Source organism: Tinamus guttatus, unplaced genomic scaffold (assembly GCF_059628265.1).
Source record: "Tinamus guttatus ecotype Peru unplaced genomic scaffold, ASM5962826v1 Tinamus_guttatus_pri_ptg000030l, whole genome shotgun sequence".
NCBI classification, from domain to species: Eukaryota; Metazoa; Chordata; class Aves; order Tinamiformes; family Tinamidae; genus Tinamus; species Tinamus guttatus.
The window spans coordinates 1,044,589-1,070,966 of NW_028288564.1; the positions used below are offsets into that span (position 1 = coordinate 1,044,589).

Below are 26,378 nucleotides of genomic sequence, written 5' to 3' on the forward strand. Positions count from 1 at the left end.
CCTTTAAAAGGTGTTAGTATTAATAGTATACTAAAAGCCTTTATTTTTAGTTCTCAAGATTATTATAGTTCATCTCCTGCATGTCCCTACAAATCATGCATATAATATGAATGGGGTTTTTTTGTTTGTTTTCAGTAAGATTTTAATTTTGATCCACTTTTGGTTAGAGAGCTAAAATTGTTACTAAACTCAAGAAGTTTCTTGGCTTCATAAAGGTAGTTAATTTAGATGAAGAGACTGGCCATTCTGCTGACCAGATGGTCTGAGACTTTTTTTTTTTTTTTCTTTTTGTTATGCAGAACAAGAGCGTAGAATTTACAGTCAGTTTAGGTTGGTAATAAGAGATGAACTATGTAACAGCTTTACTTCAAATTGAAGTTCCTCTTATTGTCATACGAAATAGGAAATGCACAGATGGAAGCACATTATTAGACTGTCTTTAAGGAGTCTTTGAGAGGAAGTAATGAATGGATTAGTGCCATGTTGTTTTATATACACACAGGCATATTCTGTACATACATTAGTATGCAAGTATGCCTTTGTAGCATATTTGCTTGCTTTCCTGGTTACAATCATGCTCATAAAATATGGGAGAAACATGTGGAATGCAAGTCAGGGCTACCTGGAAGTTGGAGAGGAAGAGGAATATTGGTGTATGTAGTGGTACTCTTTAATTAAAAAAAAAAAAAAAAAAAAAAAAAAAAGCTCTTTACCTTCTCTTCCTGTAATTATATGAGGTAGACTTTGATTTTCTGTATGGATTTCAGTGGGGTAACTGTTAGTGTCATATGCAGCAGGAATCCAGTTGAGTCGATGGAAAAAATTCTTACTAATTTTTTGTGGCTAAGGATGAAGCCAGTTCAGATCTATTTAAGATATATAAGGTAAAAAATAATACTTCCAGATTTGATTTTAAAGAAAATACCCATTTCTGAATGAACTTCAAATTTGCAGAAATCCCACTGTTTGCCTAGTTAACCCACTAAGAGATGCTGTCAGTAGTGATCTGAAAGCTTGTTTACATTTTAAATATTTAGTATTGAAACCAAAATCTGTAGCATAATCATTACTGACGGAAACTCTCCATTCACTGTTACAACATAAAAGGCACTTCTTGAATGCTGTAAAATGGTATGAATGTGTGTTTTGAAATATCGTGTGCTGTTTCCCTTTTACTAAACACTTGTGCAGTTTTTGTACTTGAGTACAGCAAACTTTAACGTAATGTACATTTTGTATGTAAAGAGTTGTCTTTTAAGTAGCCTTACCCTATTTAAATAAACTAAATTAAAAGCAATAGAAGTAGTGCTGGCGTATTTTTATAGCCTCTTCATTTTACAGACTTTTATACAGTTATAATTCAGTGGACTTGAAGTGGCTGGAACTTAAGAATAAGCATCAGGAATTAACTTTGGATTAGGAGTTGTATGATGTGCTCATCCTTGCACTGTTGTAACAGTCAGGACTTCAGGATTTGGGTGGCCTTTTTTGGCTGCTGTCTCTGCTGTATTTTGCAGTAGCTCCAGTTGCTAGAAGTGTGTACGTTGGTGTCTTTAAAAGCATGGCATGTTGAAGTGAGCTGGAATAACAGCCTGATGCCACCACCACATGATAATGGCCTTGTTTTAAGGCTGACCTGACTTTCAGGCTTGTCATGATCTATCCCACTCCTAGCACTGGTGCAGGATGCAGACAGGATGCAAGCCTTGCTCTCCTAACTGCTTTCCACTGCTCTCTTACATTCATAGAAACATCTTTGCTTCCTATCGCAGCAAAGTACCAGAGCAGAGCTGAAAAATGCTGGGGAAATCCCCAGGACCTAAAGGAGAGGAGGTCAGAGCTCACCTGCCTTTGGAGGTCTGTGAATAAGAGGACATGTATGCCTTTGTACTGCGGCCTTCACCACAGAATGGAGTCACCGAGGACAGGATTCTGTCATCCAGTGGGATTATGTTAGGAAGGTGTATGCTTTAAAAGCGTCTGGCAGCCAGATTCTTCAAATGGCACCCAAGAGACCAAACCTGGTTTGATGGAAGTATTTTGCTCGCTGAATTGACAGGGGAGGAAAGTCATGTCATCACTTTAGGCTGGGTACTAAAGAGAGAAATTTAGGAGTGATGGCAGGAAAAGATGGCAAAAATTCCTTATCCATTTACACACATAGTAGGTACATTCCCAGTTCTTATTTCGACATCTGAAGATCCCTGCTGGAGGTGTGGTGAGACTGCTTTCCTCCTTACCACGGATACAAACAGTTCCCCCTGGAAAGTGCACAGGGATCAGGCAGTGCATGACAAGGCCATGGTCCTTGAAGTTTGTTTTGGTTAGAAGGTACCAACCTTGGCTTTCCCTCTATTTGGTTGCCCTGCCAGCGTGCTATTGTGTCACTTGCCTTTCTAGCAAGCGTGTCCTGCCACCTACCTTTCTAGCAAGTGTGCAGCACAAATGAGGCCAGAAGAAAAGGTGCTACGTGTTGTATACATGGCCAAGTTAAATCTTGCCCTAGTATAGCAGTTCATCTGCAAAAAGCAGAAGCTTAGCATCTTTGGAGTTGTCTTGACCTTCTCTGTTGCTGAAAATCTGGTGCTGATTTTGACTTAGGCTAAAAGCACAGTGTTACCAGCTGCTGTTAATTATTTTCACACAGTTGTTCAGTTTCACTGCTAACTTCCTACTCATTTGAGTTAATAGGAGACTTACATGCTGTATCATTGGGACCCATATGAAGATCACTGAAACTCGAGAAATTCGTAATGACTTGTGGGATGAAAAGAATTGTATTTGTGTGGCTCTTGCGTTGTATTTCTTAACACACATCTTATTTGTAAATATAAAATATGTTTATTTAGTTAAACCACTAAGTTTTCTTTTAAATGGTTTTATTTTGAAAAATACAGTGTGCAGTGTAATGTCAACTAACTGTAATATTGTCAGTCAGAACTTGTACTTAACACAAAGATGAGCTAGTCATGCAATAAAATATGCACCTGTTACACAGCACTCCCACTTCAGCTGTTCTTTTCATTGTCTTTACAGCATGGCACATTTATTTGTACATCAAAACACACTACAGTCTTAGTCGTTCTATGCACTTGTCAGCACACACTAGCTACATAGCTCAAGGACGTTGAAGTGAGACCTTAGCCTTAAGGAAAGTGATGATTTGCCATTGATTTCAATGGTTTGAGGGTTTCATCCTGAATATCTATCCTGAATTTGTTTGTAGTCGTCATAATCCTTGAACTGCATCACTTACTTGTAAATTAAATCAGATGCTTAAACTGGAATATTTAGTGAAGAGAAGAGCAAGTCAGTAATACCTATACGGTTTTATATCTCAGGTTTTGCGTTAGTTCTGGTTAGCTGCAGAAACTCTTAAACACCAACACTGCTGCTAGAGCTTTTGAAGTTGTTTTTCCCTCCAGCTTTGGAGAGTTTGAAGGAAAAGGTTAAATGATGTGAATGGTACAGAGAAACACAGAATGCCAAAGCTAAAGTATATACTGTAAGCACAGCTTCCTCTGCACATTGTGTGCCCTCCTTTCCCCAACTTGTTTTTGAGCCTTAAATATCCTTTCCGCATTCAGGGCAGAGAATGTCATCCCGTTCTGTGAGGAAGCCACGTCCTACTAAGGAGAGGGAGCACTTCTTGCAGTTAAAGCAGTCATTGTGCCACTGCCGTTCTTCAAAAGAGATGTACTTGGTTCCTCCGAGCCCTGTGTAGAGACCACAAGCATTGGTTAGGAGAAAATAACAGAGCATCAGCCATCAAGCGCTAGTTTGGTAGGTTCTTACAGGAACATTTATAATGTTTAGGTCAATTGTCTTTTATAGAAAATGCATTTTAAAGGAAGGCTAACACTTTAAGCAGTGACTTGATTCATAGGTTTTCAAAGAGAGATGTCTCCAGGAAGCAGATTTGTAAAATGCAAAAATATTCCAGAAAAGTTGAAGGTAGGGAGGTTGGTATAAATGGTACTGAAGATAAAAGGTACTGAGGAGAAAGCAAGGGGGCACCAGTCTCTGGTGTGGTAGGAGTTATCTGCTGTTTAACCTTGAGAATGATAACAGGTCATTGGAATATGATATATTGGGATGAGTAGTTGGGAGTCAGTGAAGAGACTTAACAGTTGGACATGTCCTTTAACTAATGAGGATATTTGTTTTTGTAGCAGCATTTTGAAAAATGATAGGGCTGCACTATTCAGAAGAGGAATGAGTCTTTCGCATGAACAGAAAAACAGTGTCCACAGTGTCCACAAGGCATCGTAAGGTAACTGAATACCACAGACTCCTGAAGTGAATAGTGTTTATTCTCTCAAGCCATTCAAAGTGAGTTACTAACCACTTTTAATATTGGAAGCAGTTTATTTTCCTTTTAAACAGCACTTGGAGCGGAAGCTGCGGTTGTGAGAGACCTACCGCTGATGGGGTTTGTGCACCCGGCGCACTTCTTGGCGTAGAGGTTGCAGAAGCAGCTCAGGCAGTAGGCGAACTCGTCCCGGGAGGTGAAGCGCTGCCCGGAGAGCTGCTTCTTGCAGCCGGTGCAGACGAAGCACTCCTTGTGCCAGGGCTGCTCCCGGTACGTAACGCCGCCCGTGGTGATAGCCTGGATTGGGGGAAGTGAGACACAAAGTGTTTTCGTGAGGGAGTCAGGTCTCGGCCTTCATTTGGTAGGGAGGAAGGGCGCTAAGGTTTTTGCTGGTGGGAGGTATAGGGGAGAGAGAAAGTTCAATAGCAAAATCACAATTCTGGGGAGGAGCTAACCTCAAGAATGCAAGCGATTCATTGTTTCCCAATTTATACAAAGATGCCTCATGCTAACAGTGTTTTATTCCTTATACACTGTATAATGTCACTCTGAACTGTCCTTTCTAAGCCCAGCCTTCTTTGTAGGTCATTTTGCTTAGGTCTGTCCTAGCCATCTTCCTCCTCCGCGATACCTCCGGTAACAAAAGCAGTACCTTCTTGCACTGGACACACTGCATGGCAAACTGCTTTTCATAGCAGGGCACACAGAAGTTCTGGCTGTCCTTGGGGATGAAGCTCTTGGTCCCGATGGGCTGCTGGCAGCGGTAGCAGATGAAGCAGGTCTCGTGCCAGCTGCTGCCCTTGTACTCCATCTTCCGAGTGCCTGCAACGCAACCAGAGCGTGAGCCAGGCTGCTGCGGGCTGACACCTACCCTTCTGTGACACTTACTGGTATGTTTACAACTTTGAGAGTGCAATTCTGTTAGTAACTAAAGCAACTGTTACACAGATGACTCCTTATATAGAATTGGAGATGCCCCGTTAAATGGGCAAATCTCTTCATGTTCTATATAGTGTGTCGGTCACTATGTCCCAGTATGAACCAGCCAGAAGAAACAGCAAGCAGATGATGCTTAAGTAGCAACAGGCATGCTATCAAGTTTTTAGAAGAGGACTGACCAGCCTATCTGGTACTGACTGATATTACTGATCCATTTTATTAATGGACAGCTTCTACAAAGATCATTTTGTGTGTTGGTTAATGAATCAGTCCTTGAAGGATTGGCATCTTGGGGAAAGATGCAGAACACTGAAGTTATTTTCATTTTTTTGGCTGGGCTTTACTTGGAGTTGTGCTATCATGAAACACAACGCAGGGAGAGACCTGTTCATTACCTGCAGAATTGAAGTCAGAATTCAATTTGCAGCAGAACTGAAAGATCACGCTTATAATTAATTAACTTAGTATCTCATATGCTTATCATGATAATGTTTTATTAAATCTAAAATGTGCATTTAATGGAGCAAAGCAAAGGGCAAGTGTAGCATTAAAAGTTTCCATAATAGGTGTCCAACCACTTGCTGGTTCCTTCAAAATGAATTATAATTTCACTTGATGGCCACAGTGCTCCATTTTAACTCCTGTGCTCACATGGTCTACAATGTCAGCAGAAGACACAGGCTGGATGTTCTGCTTTCTGAATGTGGTGGCATCTGTTCTGTCTTGGGGAAGCATTTAGAGACCAATCAGTGTTTGTGAAGCTTCATTAAAAAAACAATGATTTCTTCCATTTCAGTTTATAAGAAAAGTGACTCTCTGGGTCACTGAATCTAGCCTCCGTTACTACTTACCAATCTGTAACTTGCAAAACACGCAGAGATACGTTCTGTAAAAAAGCTTGCTCATCATGAGAATGGATTTGATGGATTATCTTAAGAAAACTCTTCCAGATTTAAAACTAACACTGGCTATTCTCAAACATGTCAGTTGTTAGTGCTGTATCTGAAGAAACAGGTGCACACAGAATAATGGAAGGAGATGCTTATATTGAGTCCTGAGTGGATGGGGCCATCTGCTTTTAAAAAGTTTTGTTTTGTATTTATACACTGTATATCATCACCAAGCTGTCTATTTTATTTTATTTTTTAATGAAAGCATGTCAGGTGCACAAGCAGAATTGTGGTTTTTGTCTAAGATGACCAATGTAAGAACCAGTCCAGTAGAAAAATTCTACTGGAATAAGTAACCACTCATAATTATGTAGCAGATATATGGGCTCTTCAAATTGCCTTGTAATGCTCTACTTCTAGCCCAACTTACCATCTCCTTTAAGCCCTGAAACCATCACAAAATGCCTGTGTTGTCATCAGCAAATCAGATTTTAACAATCTGTTACTGCATCTTCAGGTTTTAGACATCTGTTTTTCTGTCTTGAAGCAGACAAATAGACCTTTCCTGTTTCTTTGAATCTTTGTGTTTAATAAGACTTTAGTGGTGCTTTGACCAGCTTTCTATTCTTATTTAAGAAGCTAAATTTAGAGTATTTACAAAAAAAAAAAAAGAAAGAAAGAAAAAAAGCTGAACTTGAGTTAAGTAAACTGTTCAATTCAGAAGCTTCCTTTGTTGTTCAAACAGTGGAAGTCAGTCGGAATATAAAGCTGGGCTTGGATGGAAAATACCAATTTTAGCCAACCAGTCTTCAAAGTCTTTTCTTAAATACTTCTATAGAAATATGTAAGTGCTTGTTAATAAAAATGCAAAATGAAATAAGCGGTAGATTTCAAGACTTGTGTTAATCCATGTTATGTGTGTAACATTTTAATCAAGATTCATTACAAAAACTGAGTGATCTGGCCATGGGAATAAGTTAAACTAGTGGTTATGATACATTTACAAAACTCACTGTGACTTGAGAGGGAGGGAGGGAGGGAGGGATGACTTATGTTACAGGTGTCAGTGGGCTTGGGCTTGATGCTTAACCTGATCTTTTCTCAGTCCAAAAAGTAAGAATCCTAACCTGGCATAATAGTTTTCTTGCATTCGTTACATTTGGAAGAGTATTCATTGGAGTAGCAATCAGTACAAAGTAGGTGCTCCTCTTTTGCAGCAAAGGGCTTGTCCACCAGTGAATTCTTGCACTGGAAGCAGTGGAAACAGGTTTCGTGCCAGTGCCGCTCCTTGTAAGACAGATCCTGTGGAATCCAGAGCACAGAGGAAACAGATGAACGGAGAGTTTGTACAAACGGAAGCTCAGAGAACCCAACTGTGGCCCATCCTGAATCACAGCCAGGAGTTAGCTGAGACACGTTTGCACAGGTCTAGAAAACAAAATGTTCTGCTGAGGAGGAACTCATTTTGGTATGATTGCCAGACATGGCTAACGGCAACTTTTGTCCCTCTTTCAATAGGTTTTAACAAACATAATTCAAGATAACCTTCACTTTCTGTGTGCCTTAGGTGAACAATTAATTTCATGTAGATATTTCCTTTTCAGAATGAAGTCCTATTTTTGAGTCGAATTAAAACTTGTTAAACTTTCAGGCATAACTGACTGCTCCTCTTTGTCTTAGATTTTGCTGATTCTAGGTCATTTCATAGCTGCTCATTGCTGGGCAGAAAGCATTTTCCAAATTAATTTCTGATGTTTACTCAGTGCAACAGATTAACATGAAGTACGAAATTGGCCTGCTATCTCTTCCTTTTTTTCTACCGGAACTATTTTTTCCCAAGTTTTAGTTATGTTTTACCTGTGTTTTAAATGTGGGTCAGACTCCTTGTTGGTGCTGCCTACAGATTCTTTGCTGTGAATGAACACACCAAATATCGGTACTTCACGTTGCATCTGCAGCTGGTGATTCACAATGCTCTGTCTGTGGGATGAGCATTGGCATCTCCATATTTCAGGTACACCTTAGTTTTCTCCACTGATATTTTTGTTCTCTAGAAAAGGCCCGTCTAAGATTGTGACCCAAAGATTGTGCCTTTTAAAACGCAGAGTGGTCCAATTTGGTACTTGAGTCAAAACAGAGCACAGATTATTAAAAGAAAGGGTGGGATTATAGACTTATGTGTCGATATCTCCATCTAAGCACGTGGGCTGTCAGTCTGAGCTGTGGGTGGGGGGGTGTGATATCGTCATAAATGGGAAGTACAAAATTCAGCAGAAATTCCTGTTCAGGTCCTATCTTGAGATTTACTGTAACTTAAATAAAAGCACCGAATTACTTTGGTTGAATGAAGGGAAAGAATGAACTGTAGGATAACATATATTTTTTTTAATCTTATGTTAAGTAAAACACAAGCAATGCATAGTGTTCCCACATATTCTTGCCTAAGTGGATTTAGGCTGACCTGAAATAAGAAAATTGTGTCTGCTGGAGTCTTCCTCTCATGAGTAGTTATCAGGAAACACTGAAGTAGTTTTGCATAGCGCACTTGATAAACGACAGTCACTTCAGTAAGAACTTAAACTTGTAATAAAGGATTTTTTTGTGATTATATGCTCTAGTCGCCTCTGTTTCTTCAGTCATCATGATTATGCACTGATGCCCACTATGTCTTTCAGCTCCGAGGTTGCTCTCAGAGATAGAACATATAAACTTCTCACTTTAGAGTCACAGAATGGTTAAGGTTGGAAGGCACCTCTAGAGACCACCTAGCCCAACCCCCCTGCTCCAGCAGGGACACCCAGAGCACGTGGCACAGGGCGGCATCCAGGTGGGTTTGGAAGATCTCCAGAGAAGGAGACTCCACAACCTCTCTGGGCAGCCTGTTCCAGGGCTCTGGCACCCTCACAGTAAGGAAGTTCTTCCTTGCATGGAGATGGAACTGCCTGGGTTTCAACTTGCACCCGTTACCCCTCGTTCCGTCACCAGCCACCACGGAGAAGAGCCTGGCCCCATCCTCCCTACAGTTTTATTCAGCTTGTTTGTTCATTTCAATTAAATCCTTTTGAAAGAAGCCCATTTCTGACTGCAAAATTCTCTTTTTTTTATATGAAAATTAAAAAAAAAAAAGGTTTTTAGAAGTTATTTACATTCTTTTTTCTTTAAAGGAAGTTGAATATCCTAATTCTGATCTCAGAGAGGAATAATATTTTCAATGGAAAAATGCAATATACAGCCAACACACAAGTTTCCAAAATTTGCCTGCTAAAAAAGGGAATGACAACAGATTTGTTTTCCTTTCTCTTGTGAAACAAAAGGTATTTACTTTTTCCCCTCTTGCTGCCTTTCTCCTCCTTATACAATATTCTGCAAGGTTTTTGCTTGTTTGCGTGTTTATTTACCTTCACAATTGATATGCTGATATTTGATTTTGCTTTGCCTTGTTTTATCAATAGAAATAGATCTCGCAGCTGGTATATTTCTTTTAGAAGAAGAATAAAAAAGACAAGAATTAGCAATAGAAGAGCTTTAACTCCTTAGTCAGGCTTATGATATCATCTTCTGTGGACACTAGCTGGATAAATCAAAGTAGCAGATATTTTGTAATTGCCATTATCCTACATATGTACTTGTACTGTCATCTTGTAGTGCATATAATGTAGCAGTTTCTGAATCATCGTTGTTCTTATGTCAGTGTAACAAAGTCATGGGCAATCAGGGTTTGTCTGCTTCAGTATATTGTGTTTCTACTGAAACCTTTGGCTTATGCATGACTTATAGATGTGTTAATTTAGAAAAGCTTCTATGCTGGAGAAGTTGCACGTGCAAAGGTGGTTTTAAGTTTATCTGACTGTTGGGCTTGTCCTCGCTTAAGCTGAAAGAGGATCAACCTGCAAGATCCAGGTTATAAAAGCTGCCTGTAGCCCAAATAAATCTGCTCCAGCAGAAGAGGATACAAGTGGTTTGATACTAATTCCTGTTTATTGCACAGTTTGCCAGGAAGAATGGATACAGAAGAAAATGCTATTGTGGACTCAAAATTGGAAGTGTATCCTTAAAATACTGAGCATAACTTCATAGCTGCTAGAGGGAAGTTGAGTCCCTGATGCATATTTTAACTTTAGTTTTTAATACAACCTCTAATGTTGCTTGAATCTGGAGAATGACTTTTTTATTTTTTTTCAGTCTATCTATGCACCTGTGAAAAGTGACTACCCAATGCTCCTGGTAGGTAAAACACACATACACTTTCACAGGTCAGAGGGATGCACATAGAGATGAGTGTGCACAGATGCTTATGGATATGGATCTGTCCTGTATGAGCATTTTGGAGCTGAAGTGCGGAGTGTTCCAGCTAGATTCAGATGTAATACTAATAAATGCAAAGGAGGGCAAAGGCTGCAGCACAATTTGCAAGGAGAAATACAGAAGACTGTAAGAATATGGTAAAAGGAAAACTTAAAGCAGATCCTATATTCTCCAAACCTTTCTGGCCATCCCATGTGCAATTTGATTGAACATTCTGATTTTGAAAAGCAGCTCCCCTTGGCTTTTAAACACTTAATATTCCTTTAACTTAGTTATGACATCCTTAAAGAAAACCTTGTCAGGATGGCCATTTTCAGCACCAGTAAAATCATAATTTATTTCATAGTTTCCATAGTTCTGTGCAGTTTTGATTAACTGTGGTTTGTTGGCCTCTAGGATGGGGCTGCCTGTGATTTTATTTTTTAAATGGAAAAGCTGCAAGACAGAATTTTCTATGTAACTGGGATAAACATAAACTCCTTATCTCTGGCAACTGCATGGCATTATACTCTGACTGTGTAAGTCAGGGTAAATTTAAGCCGTCATGTCATGTATTTCCTTTTCCCCTGAACCGGCTCTCAGTGGGGACCCAACAGGAAAAAGGAGATTAGAAAGGTAATTCCTACAAAAGTAACTGTATGTGTTTGACCATGAATGAGAAGTACATCAGGCTTGTTTTGTTTGCTTGCCACAATGATCTTATTCAAAAGCTTGGGCAGAGGAAATGGGGTACAACAACAAAAAAGCTGTATGGATTTTAGGCATGCAGAATCTGGCAGACTACTTAAATATATTAGGCTGGTACTTTCTCATCAAGAGGAATTTAGAAAAGACAAAATTAAGTGACATGTTGGGGAACTCAGCACTTCAGTCACCTGAGGGGAGATAAAGGTCTTCTTGCTCTTCTTGCTCTTCAGCTTTTCAACTACTCCGATTCAGTAATGAACAGAAAAGAGTTGAAACTCAGCACAGGGTTTAAAAATTAAAGACACATCATTTCTCCTTTTCCTGCTTTACAGGCTTTAGTTCTTGCTTAGTTTATATGTAAGACTGACCCTTTTGATTCATTTTTGGCCTGTCTCTTGACACAGTAGCATTATATCACAATCCACTTTTAATTTCATTCTCAGATTTCACAGCGAGATTTGTCCCCCCCGCCTCCTTGCCAAGGCCAGCTTGCGGCCCACAGCAAACGTTGGATTATTGCAGGTATTTCCTGCATTTGTGATGGCTTCTCTGCCAAAGAGCCTGCAGAGAAAGTGCTCCAAAAGCCAAAACCAACTAGAAGTCACATTTAAGCAGTTAAGCAAATGAGAACATAACGGATGGATTTCCAGAAAGAGGGCACCGTCCTTCAGGCAAGCGGAGGTGTGCAACAGCAGGTGCAGTGAGCATTCACCAGAGACACAGGCCATGAAAAGCCAGCTCATTCTCCCAAGAGTAGATTTCCATGAGAACCTCTGGGCATATGGCTAAAGTGTAACGGCGGCAAGAGCAATGGCATTGCGGTTTTTCTCCTGTCTGCCACTGCCTCCTACATCCTACATTTATGAAGCTTTTCATCTGCCTGCGAAATCCTCATAACATCAGCTAGAACTGTTTACGGTTAACAAAATGGCCTAAATCCAGAGGTGTAATTAACACCACATGTCATTCAGTTATTTTTTCCTTTTTTTTTTTTTTTTTTTGGTAAAAGAGTAGCATTTATAATATAGAAACAGTTATTTCTCAGTTACATTCACAATAAAAAAAGAAAAAAAGATTGGAAGGTAGTGAAACAAATTTTCTCCTGCTTTGAATTCCAAGAAAGCTTGTCTTCAAAACAGTATCTTACAACTTTTCTGTACAGTAGTAACAACATGGGGTGAAAATCTGGCACCAGTTTGACTCTCTTAGAGCCAATGCTATAAAAGTTTGACCATTACCAGTGGCTGAACAGGCTCAAATTTAATTCAGGTGAGATGATGCTTTGCAGCAGTGCTGATAGGCACTGAGAAAAACACTATATTAGTGTCAAAGATGGAGAGCTGCTCTTCCCTTGTCAGCACCTGTTTTACTTTGATATTGCTCTTTCAACTGTAGGAGGGTTGCTCTTTGTGCCACTAATAAAATTCTTTTTTTTTTCTTTCTAATCATTGCCATCCAGACAAATAAGCACTCACAATATTATCACACCATTAAATTTTGGTTCTGAATTTTACAGTGCATAAAGACTATATCAGAACACACAAATAAATATGGAGCCCATTCTTTGTACATGCAGCAAGCATGCCTGTGTCATTCAAGGTACATTTTGACTTCTTTGTTCAGAGAAAAATGCAATTTTCTTAAGACTTGTGGAGCACATATTCAGTGCCTACCAAGATACATTAAAATTATAAATGTGTATGCATAAATACATATAATGTGTTTATATACTTATGTGTGTATGTGTGTTATGTGTGTATGTAGTTAATGAGGTGCAGAAACACAACTTTTTGTGACTTTGGGTCTCAACGTTGAGTTATCCATAGTCACACCATACGCAGTCTTTAACTGAAACTTTTCTTGCTGCTGAGGCACTTACAAGTGTTCTGGTGTCTTCTGCTGTAATTGAAAAGCTACTCTCCTTTTCCTGTCAGTGGGGACACTAACAGGATCTCTTTTTTTTTCTGAACAACAAAGTGTGTGTTTTTTTTTCTTACCACAGAAAACTTAACAAGTTTGGAACTTTTATCCATCTGTCAAGATTCAGTTAAAATTAGTCAATGGTTTCAAAAACTACAGGTTCAAGGGCAGACAGGCACAAACAGCAGCCACAGAAACAAAAAAAGGATTTGTTTTTGGTACACTTTTAAACTGTTTAAGGAATCTTTATTCTCTATCTTGTAGTTCTATTCTTCAGATGTAGTTTTAACTCTTTACACTTATAGTCTTATATTGCCTACCTTTTTTTTCTATATGCTATTAGACTGTGTTTTGTTTTAAAACACAGAAGAGAAGTATATCGGATAACACCCACACGCCCTAAATCCATAAATCTGGGTTGAAAAGTTCAGCTTGATTAGTTCCTGAATACTTTGCCCAAGATTTGTTGAAATCAGTCCAAGTTTTGAAATTCTTGGATGTCAACACATAGAAATATCTTCTCAGGGGATTAGAAAGAGACTTTAAAACAAAGTACGTTCTAGAATGGGGCAGAAATATTTTGCTTGTCCATGTCAGTCCAGCTCTAATTTATGAGCTGTAGGAAAGTTGGCACTGCTACACCCTCTTGCAGATTATTGCCAGTCATGATGGTGAATCATTCTCCTTTCTAATGATTCTGAAAGAGGCTTTCCTACCGATTTTCTAGTAGGGTAAGGTAGTTCAATTTGGAAGACATAAGAATTGGCATTTTTCCAATCCAAATTTGCATATATTTTTATAACTGTGATTTTACAAGCTAGTAGTAGGCTGGTAGTACCAGTAATAGGGACTACCTGGTGTTTCTCAAGCTACAGACTGACGGCATAGGAAATCAAACTTCAGGACTTAAAACAGTCAAAAAATCCCACAGCCACCTAATGGAAATTGCTATTCCACTGCTAAGTCACTCTGCCATTGAATCTCTTGGCCAACTTTGAGCAGGTCAAACTGGTACAAGGAGGTTTTACATTGGATGAAGTCTACCTTTGGTGGTCAAGAAACCACTACACATCAATCAAATATCATCTGTCTTCATTCAGACAGCATAAAACTGGCATACACTCCAGATGTCCCAGCTATTTTAAATGAAATGCAGGTGGATGGACCTCATGTGGTCAGTGTTTCTGTGTGGTGCAGCAGTGCACAGCTCAAGCAAGCAGGGCATCATGTTGTTTCCTTTGCAGTCTTAGACTCCAGTATCATCAGGCTGCATTTGAGATGCTAATGCATTCTAGCTGGTCTGTTACTCAGGTCAATATTAGCCAGTTTTTTTGTGGTTCATGATTTGGCAGCTTTTCCTGAATACATACAGGAGTACCGTTCACTAAAGTGCTTGCCTTGAATATGATTGAGGGACTGGAGCACCTATTGTATGAGGAAAGACTGAGCGAGCTGGGCCTGTTTAGCCTGGAGAAGAGAAGACTGAGAGGGGATCTGAACAACATGTACAAATAGCTGAGGGGGAATGTAAAGAGGATGAGGCCAAACTCTTCCCAGTGGTGGCCAGTGACAGGACAAGAGGTAATAGGTACATATTAAAACACAGGAAGTTTCATCTTCATGTGAGGAATAACCTCTTTCCTGTGAGGGTGACACAGCCCTGGAACAGGCTGCCCAGAGAGGTTGTGGAGTCTCCTTCTCTGGAGATCTTCCAAACCCACCTGGATGCCACCCTGTGCCATGTGCTCTAGGTGACCCTGCTGGAGCAGGGGGGTTGGACTAGATGGTCTCTAGAAGTCCCTCCCAACCTCAACCCTTCTGTGAGTATTTGAGTCTGTAAATCTCCAAAGCCAGTAGTATAAATATGAACTACAGAAATTGGTAGGGTTCTAAGGAGACTTCCATGAGCCCACATTAAGCTCATCATGATTGCATTGGATTGAATTGAGCATGGTTCTAACATCACAGGTCTTGTCTCGATGATACCCAAATTATGGGTATACCCGCTGCAAAGCCAGCAGTGGCTTAAATCCCTCTGCTCAAAAGGTGGACAAACTGATTTCTGCCACCTCCCCAGATCCCGCTCGGCCTCATGGGGAGTTTAGCCCTCCTAATGCATTGCTGATGCTTCTAACATCAGATTCTCATGGCTTACAGAGAGAGGGGTGCTTTTGTGTTTCTGTTAACGTGCTTGGTAAATTAGAGATGTGGTGAAAAGCATGAATCCTTCTAGCTGACAGTACCGTGCCTCAGACACCTGTAAGGGCTCCAGCATAATGACAATGTTATTCATCTTTAATGCCAGCTATAATAAAAAATGCTGTAATAAAATACCAGCACTTATTACCTCTGAACAAAGGTCACTAAATGTGAAAGTTCACCATTAATTAACTGGGGGGGAGGGAAGAAAAGCAGGAGCATCTGTGTTTTTAATATCAAAGGTTGAATTTTATACCTGAAAACTCCCTTTTTTTTTTAACGCTTTAAATTGTACCCTCTGTTCCCGTTGGCTCCAAAAATGTGTTTAGCACTTTAGAGGATCAAGTCATTCGTTCTTCCTGTTAGCGAACAAGATGCTAGAGGACAGGCACTTTCTACACGGACGCCTTCCCGTTTGTGCCCTCGTCTTTGAAGACAAGTGCTCAGAGGTAAGGGATGACACCCAGGCTACTCTGCAAGATTTCTGTAGGAAGACACAAACCCAGCATACCTTGCAGTCAGCACCAATGGGTTTTTTGCATTCCTCGCAGGTGTTGGAATAAAGGCTTTCATAGCACTTCACACAGTAGGGACTGTCCTCTCTCAGGATGTATTTGTTACCGAACAAGGACTCTTTGCAGTAGTGGCAGTCAAAGCGTTCAGTCATGGTGGTATCTGGTGTCTGGCTATCCTGCCATAAAAAGAAAAGCAGAACATTGCAGATCGAACTACTGTTGGCCCAAACACCAAAATAGAGTTTATTATCCATTTCACTTTATCCCATTGTACTTCCATTTCAATTCAACCTTCAGTCAGATAAACCAGCACAATAGGAAGAAATTGGGCTGTAAACCGTGCAATACTGGATAAAGATGGTTGTCCATCTACTTTAGCCATCTACTGACCTATCTTTTACAGGAGCTAGTATTGGAGACCTGAGAAAGAAATATGAGTAAAACCTGACTGTGAAGAATTTACATGGGATGCTTCAGGAATATAAAGCAAGTTTAACCTGCAGCCCCCAAAGTGAGGAGCTACCTCTGTAGCCAATGGAGTGAATCAAGCTCCTTCAAATGATGAGCCAGCATGTCTCAGGAAGGAGTAACACCTGGTAGACTTTAGTCACATACAGGCACCACAGCTAAGTGCTTCCACTCCTTTCTGTATATTCTCAATGAGCCACTACCTGGCAATTATTGCCCTGCACTGAGCCAGGTTGCCCTCCCTCTCTGCTCACACACAGGGTTCCAGGAGCTGTTAACAGCACGGGATTGGGGGCCTGTGGTTCTTCTCTCGTGCAGGTGGATTTCAAATAATGTTTACGGAAGGGAAAAGCAACTAGAAGAAACAAAATAGATGTATCTCTGAAACAGGGACACCTGCTATTTGCTCCCTTGGTTTCCTGTGTCTCCAGCATTTTCTGGATTCACACATAAGCAGCAAGGACATGAATGCTTTTGAGTACTGGCTTGAATGTTTATAGTTGCTTGAGACAATTTATTCCGTGTCTGGGATTCATTAGAGTCATCAGCATTTTTCTCAGCTGAGGCTTGCGGTGTGAGTCCCACCTGCAATGTGCTCAGCGGTGACAGCAGGAGCAGGCTCCTGGTGAAGGGGCATTTCCCAGATGGAGCGGCAGGGTCTGTACAGATTGCCAGCCCTGATCTCCACTTTAAGCCAAATTTCATCTATAAAACCTTAAATGCTTTGCGTACTAATGGCTTACGTAACTACCCCTGTCTTTCACACCCAGGTGACATTGAGAGCAGCTGTGGTCTTTCTGCCAACATCAGCTCTCACTTTGAAGCAAGAAGCAGTTCCTCGCTCAGCGTTCTTGGCCAAAGTTCCTCAATTCTGGAGTTTGTCCTCTTGTTTTGGCTGCAAGAGTCACCCTGGGGGCATTCTCAAATTCTCAGTTCTTTTCCAAGGTTTCAGTTTTTATTATTTTCCTGTATTCCCTGTAGCTGGGGTTTGGTTAAGATTTTAGGGCACTTGAAGGGGGAAGAGTTTACACTGCTCGCCTACGTAACACAGTTATACTCCCCTTGAGAGAACTAGGAAAGACTTCATTTCCTTCAATGGGGTAATTGCAGCAAAATGAAAGGAGACAAACCAGTATAAACTGGTGTGTGCATGTATGACAGCATCTGAGAGGATTGATACCATTGTCCAAATAGTCTATATGCAGGACAGAAAGTTGTAACTTTTTCTCAGACTTTATTGGACTTTTTAATTTTTTTCGTAACAAGATTTGTTTGCACAGTCAATTTGAATTATTACAAAGATGACGTGGGTAGGGGTTGTTAACAAACTTGCACCTTTCACCTTTTTTAAAAACTGTTTTTTCCAGCTCTGAGTTAGAAGTCAATGCGTGATAACAAAGAATGAAAATTTCTCTGCAATCAAGATGTGTAAAAACCCAAAACATAACGTGTGATTCCTTTAAAGGTGTATCTATCATTTCTGTCCTTCATCCAAAGGCTGCTAAATTCAAACTATAGAAATGGTTTGTGACTGGAAGCAAGGACTCTTTCCTCACAACTGGGTGCCCTAGTGATTTTGTTACGGCGTTTTCTTCTCAAATATTGTATTATTTTCTTTTTTTCCTCCACAGGATCAGAAGCAAGCATTATGTAATAGAAAAGTCACTGCCACTGTTTTATAAAATACAGTGATATCTGTCCCCATATCCTGAAAGGGATCTGATTTTGTTAAATGTTCTCAAAGATTGTGATGCTGGATTGAGCCCATACTACAACAGCAGGAAGATCAGACCTCATTTCTATGTCCCAAACTGATTTAGTGGGGACCTCTCCTATACAAAGACACTACGGGGGGCAATTCTGGACAGTGTTAGTCTTAGATCCAGTGACCTGAGAAATTAAAAGATGGCAAGAAAAGATGGCCAAAGTCTGCATTTTAGTTACCTGAAACATCCTCAAATTCCAGGCTGTTCAAATCTTAGTATCAGACTGGATCTCACTATTCACTAATGATATTTTCATGATAGAGAAGAAATTAAAGGTCTACCTAGTGAAGAATTACGAGGAAAATCAAGCCAATCATTTCACTGTTGTCTTACAAACAAGAAATGAAAAATCATACTGAGCAATGTTATTTGCCTGCAACTTAGTGATTGTAGTCCTTTACTTTGCTAGTCAGTCAGTTCATGATATGTGCAAAAGCCACGCAACTTTAATACAGGTTTTATGCATTGTTTTAAGAGACACAAAGAGTTTGGTAGTTGTGGATTGACACAAACCACTCTTCAGCCTCCTTGCCATTAATCCATTTCTTCCTCTTCTGTTTCATATTTGTTGACTCTAAGCTTTGCAGGGTCAGAAATTCACCTTATTGACATGTTTGTGGTACAATAAGGTCTTGAGATTTCATCACAGTAGTCACAGCATACATACACGTATGCTATTTCAGATTGCTTTCAACACTATAATGAGAAATTAGTTTCTTCCATAGTTTTCCTCCTGCAATATTAGCCACTAAATATCTCACAAAAAGGAAACACCTTTTCTTTTAATGTTGAGAAAAGAAATCACAGCTTATTCCAAATGCTAGCAGTACCCAGATGGTGTCTTTCAAGAAGTAAAAAGTGGTATAAAAATTACTGGAAAAAGGAAGTAAATTAACTTTAAAAATATGCCTCTTTCCTCTTCTTCCTCTCTCCTCTCAATCTCATTTAAGTAGAAATAATTATTAAATTATTATTACCTCAAAAAAACATGGATCATAAGAGCTTCAAGAAACTAGCTAGTATTCCCCCATCCTATGACGGTGTTGACTAGTGAAAGCAGGCACTCTCTGCCCCGATTATGTCTGCTCTTTCTGGCTATGTTTTCAAGCATAGTAAGAGATTTCTGTCCATCTCCTATTTCAGGCCCCTTCAGCGCCTCAGTTGCTGAAAACACTGAAAAGTACAGGCTCACACACACACATAGGAGAGAGAGAGCAAAGAGAAATTGGTAGGAATCAAATTTTATTTGGTGAAATTAAACTCTGATGTCTTCTTGTCTTCTTCTAATGGTATTAACCCCCTGTAGAAGCCAGAGGCGGATTTGCCATTTGCCAGTGTGACTAGTGCTTTACCTGTGCCCTGAGAACAGGGTATTTTGCTCACCACCTGCACAGGAAATAAAAGCTCTTTGGAGAGTCCCAGCTTCCCCCCAACACAGACACACACCTCTCCCATGTGACTTTTTTTTTTTTTTCTGAAGAGCTGTGCACATGGAGAATTCTTCTATCTGTTTATTTTCCTTCCCCTGAGAAAGGAAGATTTGTGTCTGGCAACTCTAGTGACATAAGCCATGCAGGTCTAGAGCGTTTGGAAACAATTTATGTTAACGTTCCAAATGCTAAAGTGTGAAGATTTATTATGTTCTTTGCAACTAGGAGCTAGCAGATCAAACTATGCTCATCTTTCTGGCAAAGGGTGACTCTTTTCCCGTAACTTAGCAGCTACTGCCACATTCATTATCTATCATATTGTTGAAGACACTGCAAGTCACTATTTTAGGAGCTAATCATTTTTCCAATCGAGACCAGGATGCCATGCAGGGGGGAAGAAAAAAAAATCTTATTTTTGATTTACTTGAGCAAGAGAAGAAATGACCATTTGTCATGGAAAAAAAGAAAGATATACGATATAGTCAGATCCACTTGAATTTCAGGGCTTGCAACTAAGCTAGAAAGGTGCAAACCACAAACACATGAAGTAGTCCCGTATGCATCAGATTTAGGTTTCGTGAACATATTAAGAGGTTGTAGCTCTCTTTCTTTGGCTGTCCGGGTGTATCTCATGTTCTGCTGCACACCAGCAGACGCTCTTGCAGTAGAACAGAGCGGGGAAGGGGAACCCTAAGGGCCTGGAGTCCAGCTCGCTGTGGGGCAGGTGTTGTGTCTTCCTGCTGCTTGGGTGCGTGACTCTCCACGTGACCATGTTGGCTGCCATGCTCTGGCAAGGGGAGCCAAGTCAGGTCTTTACAGCCGAGACGTCTTCAGAACCTGTCAAGGAGTTAGCCTTGAGCTCAGCAGCAATCCCCCTAAAAGGCTCGGGAAGAAGACCACAGGTATTTAGGAAGAGTCCTGTTTCTTTGCTTATGATGGATAATACTAGCACTCCTGTTGCTCTGCTGCAGCAATGTGTGTTGAGATTACTGAGACATTAAGGGCTGTTACTAACATGCTTGTTCATACCATCATTTTTGTGCAGGTCCTTGAAAAGCGGAGGCATGATTACTGCAGGGAATGAGCTGTGGCATATCCCTGCATCTCCTGATATGGGATTTACGTAGAGCTCATAAATGTACTTGGGATGCTCAGGCACTTTATTTTCTCTGTCATTTTTTTTAAGTTGAGAAAAGCTGAAAACTTATTTCTCTTGCTACTGCTGCTATGGATGAGCAATCAGCCAGGATAAAGCTGAAGCCTCATGAAATGAATTCAGCACTCTGCTTTTAAGAAATCAAGGCCTCATAACATAACATCTCATTGCGCTCCCAGAAGGTGTGTGGACTGTTTTACCACGGTCTACATCCAGTTTAGATTATTGAAAGCAAAGTATCTAATTAGAGAGGCGTTTCTTGCTCCTCATGACAGTATAAAGCTCACAGTAAAATTTCCAAGATCTCCCAGAAGCAATCTGGCAAAGCTATTCCAAGTCATGATTTAGTATTTTTTTTTAACCTGGGTTTCATTTTTATCACTATATTAAATCTCTTCTTAAATATCCTGATTTTTTTCTTTCTTTATATATATGATAGCCATTAGAAGACACTTCAAACAATATTCAGTTTTAATAGACTTTTTATAGCTACCTTGAAACAGTCTTCAGAGTCATGTCTAAGTTTTTCCATCAACTTAGCCTTCTTGTACAGGGCTGACTTACTTACTTTGCCTATGGAATAACATTCCCGTGTCCCCTCCTAAGTAGTTTAGAGCAATTTTCTGAGCAGACAGACTGCATTAGCATGTGCAGATAATGAAAGCACACTTGGTTCCTGTCTGGATTGCACACTTAGCCGATCATGGATTGGAAAGTGTGCTATTTCATAGAAAGTGTTTCTTTTGCAAGAAGTTTTAGGTTTCTAATGTGCCTGGCTAAATTAATCCCAATTACAGTAGTGGAAAAGCAACAGCCCAGCTGTGGATTCCATGTAGTTTGCTGTGTTTGGCAATCAGCAAGGATCAGCTTTAATTTAGAGCTTTTCCAGTAATTAGTAAGCTACCAGTGGTGGTAGTAGGAATGAGAGATGCCACAGAAGAGATGGTATCTTGACACTTTATCCCACACAAATTACACTATGATTATCTAAGGCTGGAATTGAAATGACTAGAGGATGTATGGTTTTGCAAACATTCCTTTATAGCTTTCAATTACAAAAGGAGCCTATTTAAATAACAAGGAGCATGACTTTTAAATCTATCATAGCACAAAAAAGCACAGTTAAAGCTGAAGGGCTTCTTCTTATGTTCAATTTTAAACCCTCTTGAAACAAATATCTGCCTTCTTTCTCCTGTGGAATAAACAAAGGCTTACTCAAAATGGAGAGGTCAAATATTTGCCATTACTTAAGTACAGAAAGATGTATTTCTAGAAAGAGCATTTTAGCAGACATTGGAAGGTGGTAGAGGATAAAATGTTGTAAGATTAATAAAAATATTGTTATTTCCATCTTTACCTGGTATAAATAATGTATACACCAAATGACTGCAGAGACTAAACATCAGTGGAGGTATGGAGATACTTTTTCAGTTTTGTTTTTGTTTTCCAGAAAAGAATGGCTTGTTGATAGCAACACAGCTAATCCCAGGGAAATTAGACCCCCAAAAATATTTTGAAAACTTCAAATGCGACCAAACAATGAAATTTCTGAATTCTTCTACATTTTTAAAATCCTGCATAACATGCCCTAGGACACAGAAATAAAAGACTGACCCAAATACTCTGTTTCCTTCTCCCTGGAGAGGCCAGGGGTGAAGCTGACAGGATACTAGGAGGAAGAAGGCTCTGTGGTTAGTCCTGCTCTCTAGCAAAGCAGCCCTGGGTCTTTCCCTCCTGTTCTGCTTACAGAGTACCAGACTCCAAAGGCCACTTCTGTCTAAAATAACTGGCACTTGCAGTGGTTTGGAGGGTTTACGGTGCGTGGGTGGGTTTAAATGTGAACACAGAAAGACAGAAGGAACCTGGGGACAAGGATGTAGGCAAACTTTTTGTGGGAGAAATCATTTTAACTGAAGAGCAAAGAAGGAGCACCATAGAGAGACACATGGCACAGTATGGAGGAGGAAGAACTGGGAAGATCTGGGATCCTGGACATTGAGGAGAGCCTTGGTGCCCAATAGCGCTTCAGAGTAATGACAGAACAGAGCTAGGGAAATGGTTACAGCTATTCTGCTAATATTTACTAATAATAATTCACTAATTTACTAATTCAGTGTTTGACTCAACTCATGGCTTTTATCATGCAAGATAAAGAGCAGTAGGTTTTGAACCCTTGTAACAGTGCTCAGCAAGAGTCTGAACGTGCTGCCTGCCAATGAATGAGCACTCCTAGGACTTGCTGTGCAGGGGCAGATATATTTGCAACTTCTATGTGGCAAATTTGTTGTGGAAGGTAGAGACATTAGTCCTTATGTCAGAGCTACACTCTTACATTCCTCTTACTATGTAATGCTGTATATTCAATAACTATCTGGCAGCCTAGTTAATATTGCACAATGTAATGCACAAAGGTAAGTGAAAATGCATGAAATGAGCATCATATTTCTTTTCACCTGGCATGAGTATTTTGGAGTTCAGCCTCAGAAGAAGCCTCCAGTGGTTTCTAATCCAACCATATATATAGAACAAGCTAATTAGTATTGTTGAAATATTAATGCTTCAGTAGCTGTCAATGTATCCAAGATTTATTTCCATGAAACCTGTCATTAACCTGCCACTTCACACACTCACTTGGGGTGAATCTGCATCACAAATAACTGTGCATATGTAAATGAAACATTAAAAGTGCACAATTAACATTAATCAGCCTAAAAATGCAAATTATGCGATGCCCAGTCTCTGAAGCAGCACCCCACTGGGGGAAAGGGGCTGCCTGGATCACTACCACAGGCGGAGTTTCTCCAAAGATGCTCTGGACCAATTTATCCAGCATAACACGGGTGAGGCAACGGCAGCCTGTAGCTGGTCTGTGGGATCCTAGAAAGAGTGGCAGTGTATTGGCCAGCAGCAACAGGCAACAATTCGGTTTTCCGTCCCATTTGCATGGAGAAGAAGATTCCCCCTCCTTTTTTTTCCCTTTTGACAAAATTGTGAATTGGATTTAAATTTGATACAATGTGATACAGCACAAACTGTCACCAGCCCTTACAGTCCTTTGCCACAAAACCTGCCTTTTACACTCATGATTTTTTAATGTATCCTGATAGGCATGATGGAAACCTGTAGGGCTATGTTGCTCGTGTTTCAAGGAGCCATTTAACATTTTTATAAAAAGTGTCTGCTTGTTTATGTGTCCTAATTGGGATAACTCTGTGTCTACCTGTATGGATTAAAAAATGTGATTTCAGGAAATGGTACCTGGACTTCTGTTGACTTTGTTAAGAAACCATATTAAGTAGAAAACAGGGCCTTGTCTGTACCTGGGTCCTTTAGTTGGGAATCACAGTTTCATGCTCTTCAGGGCAGCAGTGTTGCATGTACAAACCATTTCCAATGGCTATTGCTATGTGATAGTAGTGATCTCAAAAAAAAAATCATTATCTGCTTTAAAAATTATATATCCTGATAGTGAATATTTGGAGCCTGCATGTGTAGCACTGCCAGTTCCTCCAGCAACACAGGCTGCGAAAATAGGAATATTCCACCCCAGCATTTCTGCCATGTCAGGATTTCCTAAGCTTTCTCAAAGGCCTTCCAGATCTGGTGCTGCCCCAGCCTCAGGCCTGCTCTGTCAAAAGGAAATGTCAAGTGAGAGCCCCCAGATACAAGAGCAAGAGCAGTTTGTGTCCTTCTAGCTATCCTGTTCAACTCAATTGCATGTTATTTCTCAACCCAAAGGATAGCCACAGAGGTCAGTATCTATGTTATGGTTAGCATAAAATATAGTTTTATTAGTGCTGTGGTCAGGTTTGGGATAGATAGTCCCACTATATCAGGTGGGTGGTACCAAGTTTTCTATAAATCTAGTGCTTTATTTTTCAATTATTTTCCCCAAATTTGGTCAACATACACAGGTTATATTGATGGGGCAGTTTCTAGAGTTAATCCTTTCCCAGCTATATGTGCAGGGACAGAGAACTATAAATCATTTTTATAAAATTAATACGCTAAGAAACATTTTTCTGTCCCCCAAATCCAAACACCTGAAGCATTTTCCAAGATCACCATTTAACTGATAAAAGGCACAGAAGATTTTGGGTTAGAAAGCAGGGCATTCCATCAGTGTAGAACAGCTTAAAGCAGAAACCGAATGGCAACCTCAGGCATAGCATCCCTTTACAGCTGGCCGCATGTGAATACCTAATAATACACGTTCTTCTCTCGGCACTTCAAGGACAATTCCTACTTAAAGCAGTGAACAGATTATGTGTAGCCCTCAATAAATGTTCTAATTCGTGACCTGGGGCATCAATCGGCAATCTTAGTTAATACACTTCTAGACAGGAGTCAGGGGAGGAGCAAAGCAAAATCATTGCTGCTAGTATACAGATTTATTAGGTTTGCCTTCTTGTGATTATGCCTCTGTACACAGCAAGGCTCAATTCTGTGGGTCAGCTAGTCAGCTAAATAAAAGCTGCATCCCTTCAGGGATGCAGAAAGTTTAGGATAACCGTTAATGCAGACAATGAAAGTCACTATGTCCTTTAGTATTTAGACAGAGAGAGCTGTCATACATGAAGAACCTAGGCTATTGTGGCTACACATGCATGCACATGGAGGGAAGCATGAAAGGAAAGAATTCAGAGCTATTTATTGGGATTTGCATTCTAACTTAATGTCTCTGCATAAAAATAAGAAGTACAGTGCTGGTGGCTTCCCTTTCCCATGCACAGTCTGTCCCTCCGGGCTGCCTGCAAGCAGCACCAGCTACCTTTGTTTCATGTGCATCTGCTCTTGCGACTGCAAAATTCATCCTTTGTCGAGCGGGAGGCGTGCACAGAGGTGTAAGAAACCGAAGATCCCATCCCCTACTTTTTATGAACTCCCCGATGGGTTACATTCACAGTACACTGCTGTCATTAAAAACAATTGCAAGTGAAATGACCCCGTGCCTCATCAGATCGCTGATGTGTCACCTACGGACAGACACGCAGCAATTACTGCCTCGATAAGAGATTCATCTTTGTGTCCTCCTCACAACCCTCGCCGTGTGCTCAGGGAAGACGGGGACTGGCAAGGGCTCTCCTTGCATCCCTATCCAGCAACGCACGGGGCATTAAACACCCCCTCCACCTCTCCGTCTGCACCCTTTGTTTAAAGCAAAAATCACTCCGTGGGTCCTGGGGAGGGAGTGGGGATGGTAAAAAAGGGATATTTACTTACAGAGCAGTAGCAGGCAGTTAATGTCAGCTCCTGGAGCAGGGGCAGGGGGTCACATCCATTAACAGACCGGGCGGGAGCTGGGTGGCCTGCTGGCAGGGGGAGCGGTACCGCTCGTGCCTGCGACGAGCAGCTCTCCCGCTCCCAGCTCCGCAGCCAGGGCTGTGTGGAGAGAGGCTGCTGCCTTCCCCAGCCGAGTGAAACCCCTCTGTATCATTTTACCATATAAGGAGACAAAAGCATCCAAGACACTCATTCTTTTAGGCTCTCTGCAGCTGGCACTCGCCACTTTCTCTGTTCCAAGGGTGTAGATACTTCCCCCTCCTAAACGTGCTGTCTTTGTTGGACCCCTTCCTAAATTAAGGCTCCCCCTTCCTCCAGCCTTTGTTTTCCTAAGCCCCTGATGCTTATTAATAACGTGGCTTTGCTAAAGCCAGGGGCTCTCGGTTGCAGAAGGAAGGGTCTTACAGCAGCTCGAGCACAGACGTTTCTACATCTCTTCACCTGCCTGAGAGAATAAAGTTCCTGGCTGCAGTTGGTACGAGGCTTTATTTGATTTGCTTATTCAGCC

At 40.7% G+C, this 26,378-nt stretch overlaps 1 protein-coding gene across 1 annotated transcript; it reads right to left on the reverse strand.

Moving 5' to 3' along the window:
* Nucleotides 1-3,557: 3,557 nt before the first annotated feature.
* FHL2 (four and a half LIM domains 2) lies at nt 3,558-26,048 on the reverse strand. The gene is made up of 6 exons (XM_088530437.1): nt 26,030-26,048; nt 15,764-15,943; nt 7,269-7,443; nt 4,965-5,134; nt 4,423-4,609; nt 3,558-3,716 (listed from the first exon to the last, which is right to left on the reverse strand). The coding sequence occupies exons 1-6, from the start codon at nt 26,030-26,032 to the stop codon at nt 3,565-3,567; spliced, it is 867 nt and encodes a 288-aa protein (XP_088386563.1). The 5' UTR covers nt 26,033-26,048; the 3' UTR covers nt 3,558-3,564.
* Between the last annotated feature and the right edge of the window lie 330 nt (nt 26,049-26,378).

Excerpts from the sequence above, each read along its gene's own strand:
- FHL2 (XM_088530437.1), bottom strand. Across the intron at positions 7,444-15,763 it reads CCATTGGTGCTGACTGCAAG|GATCTGTCTTACAAGGAGCG; the intron begins GTATGCTGGGTT and ends TGGATTCCACAG. Across the intron at positions 3,717-4,422 it reads GTGCACAAACCCCATCAGCG|GGCTCGGAGGAACCAAGTAC; the intron begins GTAGGTCTCTCA and ends GTCTCTACACAG.